This window comes from Panicum virgatum, chromosome 9N, assembly GCF_016808335.1.
Source record: "Panicum virgatum strain AP13 chromosome 9N, P.virgatum_v5, whole genome shotgun sequence".
In the NCBI taxonomy this organism is placed as follows: Eukaryota; Viridiplantae; Streptophyta; class Magnoliopsida; order Poales; family Poaceae; genus Panicum; species Panicum virgatum.
The window spans coordinates 28930983-28943788 of NC_053153.1; the positions used below are offsets into that span (position 1 = coordinate 28930983).

A 12806-nucleotide genomic window follows, 5' to 3' on the forward strand; every position below is an offset into this window, starting at 1 on the left:
GCAATGCTAGCCCGAACACGACATAGCTAAATGGGCCGGCATGATTTGGCCTTTGCGGACTTTCAGCCCATAGACTCTTCATGTAAATACTCTCCATCATCCCCTTTTAAATCTAAATCTTCCTCTTCCCCTCCCTACGCACCTCATCATCACCGCTGCCTCCTCCCCCTCGTCGTCACTGACACAGCCGCCCCTACTACTGCCTCTACGTCGTCGACGGCTACTACTGCCTCTACGTCGTCGACGGCATCGGGTTTGGATCGGCACGACACGCGTGGGCCAACCATGCCATCATGCTAGCATGGCACGACCGCGCGCCCTTCGTGCCATGACTGGGCTGCGGCGGCGGTATGGCATGGTACAAAACGTGCCTCTTCATGTCGTGCCAGGACAATGCCACCTCAACTGGGCTCATGTCATGTTGGGCCGTGCCGTCCATCTAGTCATCTATAGCCACACCAACTATTAGACCAACATCCTACGTCTCACATACAGCTTTCTTCTAACAGCAACAATCTTTAATGCCCTTCCTCGTGACCTGGGAACCCTGAATCCTGAGAGAAAAATATTCAGGCCGGCCGGGCTGCGGGCACAGTTTGCAGCCGCCCACTACCGGAGACCACGAGTTCGCCGTGTGTCCGAGGCACACGGTGAAGAACCGTTAGCACAAGGCGAAGACTTCGCCGACGGTGGCCGACGGCAAAGCGCCGACGGCAGCTACAGGGACGGCGAAGCCCTTGTTTGCCGTGTGTCAAAAGTCGCGCACACGGCGAACCTTTTCGCCGTGTGTATATATAGGCGCACGGCGAAAAAAGCGGGAAGACGCCGTCCGACGGTGGCTGACGACGTCGGCGTCTGTTCGCCGTGTGTCTGCACCGTGGACACACGGTGAACTTTCAGACTTCGCCGTGTGTCCTTGGTTCTGGCACACGGCAAATCAGTAAGTTTCGCCGTGTGCCTAGTTTATGACGCACGGTGAATTATGGTCAGTTCGCCGTGTGCCTAGCCCTGGCACACGGCGAACTAGGTTTCCAGGTAGTCACATGGTCACTTTGCCGTGTGCCTAGTCCCTGGCACACGGCAAAGTGACCAAACAGATCCTATTCTTTTTTGTTTTTCACGTATAAAGGACCCCATATCACAACATATATATCACAGGCATTACATATCACATATATATCACAACTAGCCGGAAATAACTTCAAACACATCCAAAAGTCCAATGCAAAAGTCCAGAAGTTCACAAATACATATCTAGAAGTTCACAAGTCCATAAATATTGAAATAAACAAGTTTATGGCTGTGGTGGGTCGTCGAACGGTGGGGCGCCGCCGAACTGAGGCGGGAACAACTGCTGTGGGAGCGTCGGTGAGATGCCCGGCGACAATTCTGGCGTATTCGATGCCGCCGATAGATTCTGCAAAAAAAGTAAGACAGTAAATTGCAGGTGAGACAAAAACCAAGTTCTCAAATTATAATAGAGCACTAAAGGATCATATGTAGGTCCCCTAAATCGTTAAGTGAGTAATGTAAGTCACAATCTCTAAGTCTAAAGTTCTCTAAGTATCTAATACTTCAAAAAAAACTAAAGGGTTTTCAAAATACTCACCGGAGGAGTAGTAGGAGAAGGAGACATAGGGAATTGCATGGCTGGGATGGGATTACCCATTTGGACAGAAAGATCTCAAATGTAGTTGTACATCTGGGCCATCTCGGCCACCTGCTTCTGCTCGTTCTCTTGTCGTATCCTCCTCTCTTCTGCCAGTGCCGCCTCGTACGCGCCTGTTGCGCTTGCATTTGGTGCTACAATAGTTCATGATAATGTTACAATGCAAAGCAAATATACGTACAAAATGAATGAACTATGAATAAATAAGAAATAACCTAAAGTTTCTGCACTTGGAGCTGCGACGCGGACAGCCGTGGCCGTATGGCCGGGCTATTGGCCGTGCTCCTCGCTCGAATCTGGGAGAGGGTGGGAGTGCTGGCCGTGTCTAAAAGGCCGTCGCCAATGTAGTAGCGCCCATGTTTTTTGCCTCCTCCCACCCTCATAATGACTTCTCCATCAAGGGGCTGGGTCCTCGGATCCCAGTCTGCCCCATGGACCTGTCTTCCCATCTCTGTGTACGCCTGGATACGACTGTGGACGGACGGGTTGCTGTACGCCGAGGGCGGGTCGTCAGGGTTGTAGGTGATGTTGGATGTCGCCTTGCCCTTGCGGGCCAGAGCCCATCCCAGGAACGGGGGCACTCCTGGCCTTCATGTGAGGATGACTGCGAAAAAGGAAGAAGTTGATTACAAATTATGCTGAATTGAACATTAGATTAGAGAAATGAGTGTGTAGTGTGTACCCATCTAGCCCTGTACTCGTCGTTGTTGAGGCTGCCTTGATGGTGCGCTGGACCTGGCATCAGCAATCGCCGCTGCCGGCCAGCGTCGTGCAAAACCTGCCACTCGGGGTCGAACCACTTGTCCACTATGCGCTCCCAGCACACGGTGTCATTACGACACCACCACGCAGGAACCTACACGTGATCAAATGCATGACATGTAAGAAAAGAGACATTTAACGATGTTTTTCATCTTATAATAAATTTGAACTTACCTGTAAATATTGCTCTCGAGTCAGCTTCAAATCCCTCGCCTCAGACTTCCCGATCTTCTGCTTTAGGAAATGTGCACAATAGTTGATGACGCACTGGACTTGCGCCTCATAATGCATGTCCTTCACGAGTTTAACGCATCGATTGTGAGCCACAATCGCCGCCCGCTCCTCGTATCCCTCATCACACCTGTAAAAATCCTGCATATAAAGACGATGGATCATGTCATCATTAACCAAATGTTCAATAAATGTGATGTGTTCACCATTTTTTGCCGGGAAAAACTTACCCAGAGCTCGCCCTTTACCCGCTCCACCTTGTTCTCAAAGGCTCTGCCGCTCCAATCCAACTGATCGTTGTTGGCGGTGATGTAGTGGTCCCACGTCCACGCCGGCTCGTACCGTCCTTGATAGTGGACCAGGCCTTGGAAGTGCTCCCTGCACAAAAGACCCAGGATGCCGTTGACCTTGCGTTTGTGAGCACCGTCACTGAGGACAGTCCAACTCCTACAAAAGTGATTAAGAGAAAATATTAGTTTGTACCGTGATTTTCGAGTTAGAAAATGAAAAGGTAGTAATAACATGTCAAATTACTTACATATCCCCGCACGGTTGAATCAGCGAGCGCAAGGCAACAGGTATCGGCCTATCTGGGAGTCGTGAGGGACCTCGCAACCAGACAGCCGGCGTAGAGGTATCCTCGGCCGTGTCCTCCTCCTCAGACGACTCCCCCTCCTCCTTCTGCGCGTCCGCCTGCCACTCCTCCTCCCGCTCCTGGGCAGGCTCCTCCTCCTCCTCCTCCCCTCCCTCCCCCCCTCTTGGGTCCACCCTTCCCTCGACCCTTGCCTCGCCCCAACTCGGAACCCCTATCGGAGCCCTCACTAGCATCCGAGTGTGGCATCATTCTTCTGTACAGTGAGGCGACTGATCGTTGAAGCCCGCCGCCCGGCATCTTTCTTCAATCACCTGCAATTAAAAATAGTATTTACTGTGTATTAGAAATAAATGCGACATAATTAAAAAGTAACATAATTAAAGAAAATAAATCAATTAGTACGGATCATACATGTATTAGAAATAATCATCTTCATCGGGATTAGCTGGATCATATGTCTCATCACCACTATCACGCAAGTCGAGAAGTTCAAGCCCGTGCTCTAAAGGTGGAATTTCATCCTCATTATCATCGCCTAATTGTAATCGCTCAAGTAATTCTAGGTCCTTCGCATTATGAACCTCCTCACCAGCGTCCTCGTTATCAACCATTTCATCATCGTGTACTTCCATTTCGATCACTCCGGTTAAGTCTATCTCAAAATGCCCTTCAAGCCCATCTTCTTGAAAGAACTCCCCGTCATATGTGTTTGGGTCTATATTGTAATCCTCATTATTTGGAATATGTACTTTACCGTGTGGTGATACCTTGTACACAACGTCCCAACCCATAAGTCGATCGTCGGTTTTGCACGGATATGGGAGATAATAAACTTGCGTGGCTTGTTGAGCCACAATATAGACATCATCTCCTAGATACACTGATGACTGACAAATTTCGACTAGGCCGAGATGAGGGGTCCGTCGCACTTCGTTAGGATCAAACCAATGGCATTTAAATATGACAGACTTAAGAGGTTTGCAACCATGAAATGTGAGTTCATAGATTTCTTCAATTATGCCATAATACTCGACCCCATCAAGGGCTGTCGTACAAACTCCGGAATTTGTTGTTCTTCGATTGGGCCGACTCTGCTCGTGGCTTTTTGTGTGAAAGGGATATCCATTTACATTATATCCGGAGTATGATAAGACCCTATAGGCACAACCATTGGCAACCTGTCTCAACTCGGGACACATAGACACATCATTTTGGGCCTGCAGGTAGAAGCATGATGGTTTGTCATACTATTCGCATGGAAAAGGAACTTCAAATGCCTAACAAGCATGATGGTTTGTTATACCTTGTGTTTGAACCAAGAAATGAAATCGGGGGCTCTTTGTCCCGCACCCGACTTAAGAAGGGCGTCAAGTTCCTGCGGGGTTGGAACTCTTCGGCGACGCCAGAATTGTTGAGTAAATTCCCTATATAAACGAGAGGTAAAGGGGGTTGGATACAGAATAGTTAATACTCGAGGAAATAGTTTGTTGAGGACTTACTGTATGTACGGCTCGACTTCCACTAGGTTTGTCAACACATACATCATGATAGTGCGCAACTCTTCATTGACCAAGGCCTTAGGAGTCGCACCACTTGCACTTCCAAGTTGCCCTTTGAAGAGGCTGAGGTCCGTTTCATTTTCACCTACATTGTAACGAGTGGGTGGATTATGCACGCTTGGAAGGGTTTCACCATAGTATTTTGTTGTATAGTTGGAGACCTCATCCAGAATGTATGCTTCTGCAATGGAAGCTTCTATTTTGCATTTATTTTTACATTTGGTTCGAAGGATCTTTTGTTGTCTCTCAATTGAGTAGCACCAACGGCCCTGAACAGGCCCCCCATCCGTGCCTCATACGGGAGGTGCAAAATCATATGCTGCATCGGATTGAAGAAGCCGGGTGGAAAGATTTTCTCCAACTTACAAAGCAACACAGGGGCCAATTTTTCCATTTGTTCAACCATAGTCCGAGACAACTCCTTAGCACATAACTGGCGGAAGAAATTGCTTAACTCCGCCAGCACTTGCCAGACATGGTCAGGGAGATAGCCTCGAACCATCACCGGAAGAAACCGCTCAATCCATATGTGGTAGTCATGACTCTTCAGCCCATTGATTCGCATAGTAGATAAATTCACCCCTCTCCGGAGATTCGCTGCATACCCATCGGGAAACATTAAAGTTTGGAACCATTCTAGTACTTCTTTCCTTTGGTGCTTCTTCAGGACGAATTCAGCTGGAGGCTTTTTCCATTTCTTACCATCTTTGGGTGGCGGAATATTCAGTTTTGGTCTATCGCATAAACTAGCTTGATCCACTCGGGCCTTAACATTGTCCTTTGTTTTATCAAGAATGTCCACAATTGTACCCCATAGTGCCTCAGCGATATTCTTTTCCGAGTGCATCATATCAATGTTATGAGGAAGAAGAAGATCATCCATGTAGGGGAGCCTCCACAGGCCCGACATCTGAGTCCAGGCATGTTCTTCGCCATAACCCACAAAACCACCGCCTTCTTTAACCCTCAATGACTGTAACCACTCACGGACCGCGGCACCTGACATCATCTGCGGTGGAGGGTCATGAACAACGACACCTTTCGTAAAGTTCTTGATGTCACGTCGGAATGGATGGTCAATAGGGAGGAATTGTCGGTGCTTGTTGGACGAAGAATACTTGCCACCCTTCGCCAACCAGATGAACCTCATAGTTGCCTTGCATACTGGGCAAGGGAACTTCCCGTGCACACACCAGTCGCAGAATATCGCATACGCTGGCAAGTCATGCAGTGAGTACATGTACCACACTCGCATTTTGAAGTTTGTCTTTGTAGCTCGGTCATATGTCCATACACCTTCCTCCCAAGCATTAAGCAAATCATCAATAAGAGGCTCCATATACACACTCATATTATCCCCCGGATATCCAGGAATTATCAACGACAAGAATATGTTCTGCCGTTGAAAGATAACTCCAGGGGGGAGGTTAAGGGGGATAACAAACACGGGCCAACAACTGTACGGGGCAGCCGCCATTCCGTAAGGATTAAATCCATCTGTTGCCAACGCAACACGTACATTTCGAGCCTCCCCTGCTTCCATTGTGTTACGCCTGTCAAAATGTTTCCATGCTTCACCATCGGATGGATGTATCATCTTCTCAGGACGGTAGCGTTTGCCGTTTTTGTGCCATCGCATCTGTTGTGCTGACTCCTCGGTCATGAACAGACGTTGGATTCTCGGTATGAATGGAAGGTACCGTACGATTTTCACAGGGATTTGGAGCTGTTTCTTTTGACCGTCACTAGAGTCTACCTCCAGCCAACGAGATGATTTACATTTTGTACAGTAGTTTGCGTCTGCATGTTCTTTTCTAAACAACATACATCCCTTCGGACAAGCATGTATCTTCTCATATGGCATCTTAAGACTACGAAGAAGTTTTTATGCCTCGTACATGCTCTTTGGAAGAATGTGTCCTTCCGGAAGCAGACTACCAAAAACCGTCAACATTTTGTCGAAGCCATCCCGACTAATGCCACACTCAGACTTTAGGGCCAGTACGCGTGCAATAGCATCGAATTGAGAAACATTGGTATGCCCATGGAGTGGTTTCTGTGCCGCAGACAACATGTCGTAATACTGCTTTGCGGTAGGCTCTGGCGGTTCCTCTCTAGGTACTTCTTGGAAGTGTGCTTCATGAAAGTCTGCTAACATGTCTGCGCAATCGGCTTCAACATCATAATCATCGATGCATTGTCTGACGACCTCTTCTCTCGCACGATGGGCTTCACCATGGCAGATCCACCGAGTATAGTTTTCTACAAACCCATTTCTGATAATGTGTTTACCCATATTGAGTTATGATTGATGTATTCTATTTTCACACTTGCTACATGGACACGGCATTCTACTCTGTCCTCTATCAAATGCCTTTTTCAAGAAGCCATTGACCTTTAGAGCAAACTCAACATACTCTTGCTCGCTCTGCCAGCCCTTGTACATCCACTCACGGTCATCCATCCTTTGCCATGTGAGGAAGTGATTTAAAAATCAATACCAACTACACGATGTCTAGCATGCTCTAATAAGTGAAGATAGGTCCTAAACCCATCCAAAGATGTGTAGCTGTGGTTAGTTTCCATACTCTACTACTATCCGAGACAGAATTTCGGCAGCACCTCCCCGCTGTTCTCCAAATACACGTCCCGACAGGGAGATTGTGTATCCAGAGAACAACAAAGAGATGATACCGATACTCTATCTCGAATCATAGTAGAGCATGGAAACTAACCACATCAACACATCCTCGGACTGTCCCAAAAACGGGGACAATTCGAAACACATACGGTTCCATATATGCAAAGAGCTGCATATTTCGAACCGTATCTCTTTTGAACGGTTCGCCTAGGTTACGTGAAGCACAAACAAGATAAGTAAATAAAAGTCTGTGATGACTCACCTAACTGTCCCGCAAAGTGACGAGTCAACAACGGTGCCACAACCTCTCCTAAAAAACAACTACATAGTATCAATAATTGAACATTTCAGTTTGAAATTCTGCAAACATAAAACAGCACAGTGGTCGACAACTAACAAACATGTCTCAGATATGTTCCCTTTCATTTGACCTTGAACTTGAAGCATAAGAAACCTAAAATAAATTCATGATTGCCATTAAACCATGTGACACATCCAGCCCAATCTTAACATCATCGCATCCGAGTTGTTGCTTGGGCATGGACGTGTCACATGGTTTCATGACAACCATGATAAGCATATCCATAGAACAGAAATAACACAGTTCGACTAACACTCATGCTCAAGCTCAAGGTCAATATATATAGCATATATCATCACAGGCAATACAATTTTCTACAAGCTTAATCAAGAGGTCAACAAGATTATTTAGGTCTTTAAAGCTATCATCTTTTCTCAAGTCATCAATATAGTTATCAAGTGATGCTTGTCTCTAGGCCATCTTGTTCTACATGGCAAGAATTAAATAGAAAAATATCTGTAGCTCAAGATCGGGACAGAGGTTCGTGCCCTCTCAAAGCCCATAGCCTGATGCAACATCACAATACCATATCTTGGGCGAAACTAGCATTTAACACTGCACATTTGCTGGTTAAAGGGACATTAAGCAAACTCATCTCAGGAATGAATACTGACGAGCTACAACATGTATATATGTTATCAAGTTCAGGCATCGCATGCCACAGAAATATATCACAGATAAAACCTAGTGTATCTCTTCCAGCACTCGGTTTGCATTCACTCTTAGTATTCTTTAATGTAAATTGGTGTGATATATTTCTAAATTTCTGATGTATTTATTATATTGGGCTAGAGACAAACCACGAGGTGCGGACGGCGGAGGCGGGGCCGGCCTCGGGGGCGGGGTCGGGCCCGAGAGCAAGCCGGGCGCGCGGCCGCGGCGGGGGCCGGCCTGGGCGCGCGGAGGAGGATGGGGCCGCGGCGGACGGCGGAGGCGGGGCCGGCGTCGGAGCGGCCTCGGGGCGTGGTTGCCCCGGACCAGGCCGGGCGTGGCGGCGGCGCTGGCCGGCCTCGGCGCTCCAAGGAGGAGGACGGGGCGGTGGACCGCGGGTGGCGCACCGAGGGGGAGGGAGCGCAGCGGAGCGGAGTGGAGCGGAGCGGGAAGCCGGCGGCGGGGGCGGAGCGGGCGGCGGTGGACGGGGGCGGCGGACGGGGGCTGCGTGTGTGTGTGACGGGTTGGGGGCGCGCGGACGGGGGTGGCGCGGCTAAGTCCTGAACGCCGCTTTCGCCGTGTGCCAAGATCCGGGACACACGGCGAAGCCTGACTTCGCCGTGTGTTTCAGTTTAGGCACACGGCGAAATTTTTTTGCAGTGAATAATTTAATGTTCAAAATTTGATATTGAACTTTTCAAAAAACAACTAAATCTAAACACTCAAATTTTTTATATGGCCTCAATAAATTTGATGAGTTTTTTTAACTAATTCCATTCTATTGTTTCATGTCATAATTAATCACATTTTACTTATGCCAATTATAGTAGTTTATTTGCAATTAAAATATTAAAAATACCAAATGGAGCTGAAAAAATTTGAAATTTCAACATGACTAAATCATTATCGCATATTGTCTATATAAAAATTTTGAACGTCAAACTGAAATTTTTCTATCATCACATGTACAAACTTAACCTTATCTTCTTCTTCTCTCGGAAACTTCTTCGGGAAACTCTCAGTTTGTAAGCATCATCATGACAAAATGTTCGTATTGTGCTCAAAGTTTTACCATACATTCGACGTATGATAGCAAGAAGTTCGGGCAAATATCATAATTTTCTGACATCGTTCAAATTTTACATAATTCAAAAACTATTTGCCACCACGATTGTCGTAATGTTTCATTACCACAATCTTTGAAATTTTGTTTCAACTACTACATAAACTCTAACACTACAGTCAATATTATGAATATCATTTTTTCAAAAAAATTTCCTATTATTTAATACCCTTTGGAATTAAATTAGATTTACACGAAATAAAACAATAAATTGAAATAAATTAGTTTAATACAACTAATATATCTATAAAAATCTCATATTCAAACATAGAGTACCAAACAAATTATGAAATTATGAAGAGTGTAGAAAAAATTTGGAAGCAAAAACATGATTTTTTTTTCGTGTTCGCCGTGTGCTCAACTAAGGCACACGGCAAACATAATCTTTGCCGTGTGCCTAGAGCCAGGCACACGGCAAAGGTCTATGTGTTGCCGTGTGCCAGCGTGGACACACGGCGAATAGGGGCTGGCGTGACGTCCGTCCGAGTGTTGACGGCAGCCGGGGAGTTCGCCGTGTGTCAACCGACTGGCACACGGCTAAGATGGGAGTTCGCCGTGTGCCTAGCCCTGGCACACGGCAAACAATAACGGTCGTGAGGCTCCCTGACGGCAGAAGGGTGTGCCCCGCACGTGATCCATGTTCGCCGTGTGCCTACTGGCTAGCACACGGTGAAGATCAAGGTTTGCCGTGTGCTGGCCCTTGGCATACGGCGAAGAGTAAGGTTTCCCATGTATTTTTTCTTTGCCGTGTGTTCTTCTGGCGACACACGGCAAAGTAGGTCTTCGTCGTGTGCCTGAAATAATGCACACGGCGAAGATTCTGGCACACGGCAAAATACCGTTTTCCGGTAATGGCCTGCACCAAATTTTTCCCCTAGTCGCCTCCAAATCTTCAATAACGCAAGCGTTTCATTTTGCGAGGGGCCTGCCCTGGATCCCAACTCCCCTGGCTCGACTGACTAGTGACCAACCCTAGTCGAGAGCCCCGCCCCCACCCCACTGTACGCTCACAAATCCCCAAAAACCTCCCCGTAGCCGTCGCGCCGCCGGCCGAACCCACCGCCTCCGTGCCCCGCAACTATGCCTCGCCGCGCCGGCTCAGCTCGGGCGGCAGTCCGGTTCACCCCAATAGGATTGCCCGCAGCTGCAACGGCGCATCCCGAGTTCGCCGCAGCAGTCGCCGACGGCGTGCCCTGGGGCTACCCGGTCTCCGCCGCCGGCACGAACTGGGTCGACCCCTCCTCAGCCATCGCCGCCGCCGCACCCCCGGGCTCCTCCTCGGCCATCGTCGCCGCCGGCGCGAGCGGCTCCCACGTGCTGAGGATCGAGGGCTACTCGCGCACCAAGGCCGCCGTCCCCAACGGCAAGTACGTCGAGTCCAGCCCCTTCCGCGCCGCCGGCCACACCTGGACCATCAAGTACTACCCCAACGGCAACAACTCGAGGGCCGCCGGCTGCATATCGCTCTTCCTCGTCCTCAAGGATCCCGTCGCCGACCACCTCATGGTCCAGTTCTGGTTCAGCTTCCTCGACCAGGTGGACCAGCAAACGCCGGCCTACCTCGGCACCATCCCGCCGAGCAAGTTCAAGGCCGACGACTCCTGGGGCCACAACGACTTCATCAGGAGCGAGAACCTAGAGCTGTCGGGGTACCTCAAGGACGACAGCTTCACCGTCAGGTGCGACATGATCGTCGCCGGCGAGATCCGCACCGAGGGTACCGGCCCCTCCGTCGTGGTGCCGCCATCCGACTGCCTGCAGCACCTCGGTGCTCTCCTCCTGAGCGGGCAGGGCGCTGACGTGCAGTTCCTTGTCGGCGGCAAGACGTTCTCGGCGCACCGCTGTGTGCTCGCGGCGCGGTCGCGCGTCTTCAACGCGCAGCTCTTCGGCGCCATGAGAGAGGGCACTGCCTGGGAGGACTCGGTTATTCAGATCGATGACATGGCACCTCAGGTGTTCGAGAATTTGCTCCATTTCGTCTACACCGACTCGCTCCTGGAGATGGAGGGGCTAGGTGAGGCCGCAGCCGCCGCGGCGATGGCGCAGCATTTGCTCGAAGCTGCGGACAGGTACGACATGCAGAGGCTCAAGCTGGTGTGCGAGGACAGGCTGTGCCGGCACATTGACGTGAGCACGGTGGCGACCACGCTGGCGTTGGCGGAGCAGCACCACTGCCAAGGGCTGAAGGAGTCGTGCTACGAGTTCCTCAGGTCTTCGAAGACGCTGAATGAGGTCATGGAGACCGATGGCTTCCAGCATCTGGTGGAAAGCTGCCCTTCTGCTTTGCTTGAGCTGATGTCCAAGCTTGCTGAGCGTTGATATATATACCATGATGAAGAGCAAATGGAAGCCATGATCTATCACGGGTCTGCGTAGACCCAGGATTTTTACAATTATTGCCAGTGTCCGGAGAGATCACTTGTGAGTGGTTTGCTATCTCATACCCTGTTCTAGTGTAGTTGTATGTGTGTGCACTGTGTAGTCATGCACAAAATGCTGTGCAGGTCATCGTGTCATTTGCGGATCCCTTTTAAACTCTGATGCATGCAGGAACAGAAATGCTGTTGTGATCAGCATTCAGCTCACTTCTAAGGATCCAAGTTAAAGTAGTAGAGCAGTTGTTAATCTATTATTCTTCAGTATATGATGCATGTGCCTTCCAGCACTGCACTTGTGATGTTCTATTGGCTTTCGTTGTATTGTTAGCAACCAGCAGCTTTGATGTGTTTTTGTTCAGTATAAAATTTCATGCCGGTTCAGATAGGGTAGGTGTAAATTAAATTCAGTGAAGCAGTAGTAGGCTAGCACTACTTCAGCACATAAGCCCTCATCAGTGTCGGCTTCCATGATTTGATTATTCGTAAGCTTTTGCTTCACTTGTTGCTAGGACATATAAAATTTGTTTCATGCCTCTGTTCAAAAGTAACCACATGCATATGCATAATTTTTCTTTGACAATTGCTAAACTTGTTGTACGAAGTTATTCACGGCCCATCTGTTGATATATAGTGATAGTGTAGATTGGCATGAACCAACTTGAGAAGGTTATTAAATTTGTGAATCATGGTTGATCTGTGAAATCATATTCTTATATATTTTGGTTCAGTTCTTCGCTAGACATATTTTGGTCGAGTTCTTAACCACATATTGTTCTCTTCAGCATGGTTTTCTTGGCCTATTTTGACTACTGTTTCTAACCATCTGATGTTTGTTC

General features: G+C 48.5%; 2 protein-coding genes across 2 annotated transcripts; one reads left to right on the forward strand and one right to left on the reverse strand.

Moving 5' to 3' along the window:
* Positions 1 to 1786: 1786 nt before the first annotated feature.
* LOC120688943 lies at positions 1787 to 5726 on the reverse strand. Its single transcript, XM_039971285.1, has 5 exons — positions 5422 to 5726; positions 2893 to 3109; positions 2606 to 2803; positions 2352 to 2525; positions 1787 to 2273 (listed from the first exon to the last, which is right to left on the reverse strand). Exons 1-5 carry the CDS (start codon positions 5724 to 5726, stop codon positions 2049 to 2051), a joined length of 1119 nt encoding a protein of 372 aa, XP_039827219.1. The 3' UTR covers positions 1787 to 2048.
* A 4946-nt stretch (positions 5727 to 10672) lies between these two features.
* LOC120688944 (BTB/POZ and MATH domain-containing protein 1-like) lies at positions 10673 to 12176 on the forward strand. The gene is made up of 2 exons (XM_039971286.1): positions 10673 to 10811; positions 10863 to 12176. Exons 1-2 carry the CDS (start codon positions 10673 to 10675, stop codon positions 11909 to 11911), a joined length of 1188 nt encoding a protein of 395 aa, XP_039827220.1. The 3' UTR covers positions 11912 to 12176.
* Positions 12177 to 12806: the final 630 nt, after the last annotated feature.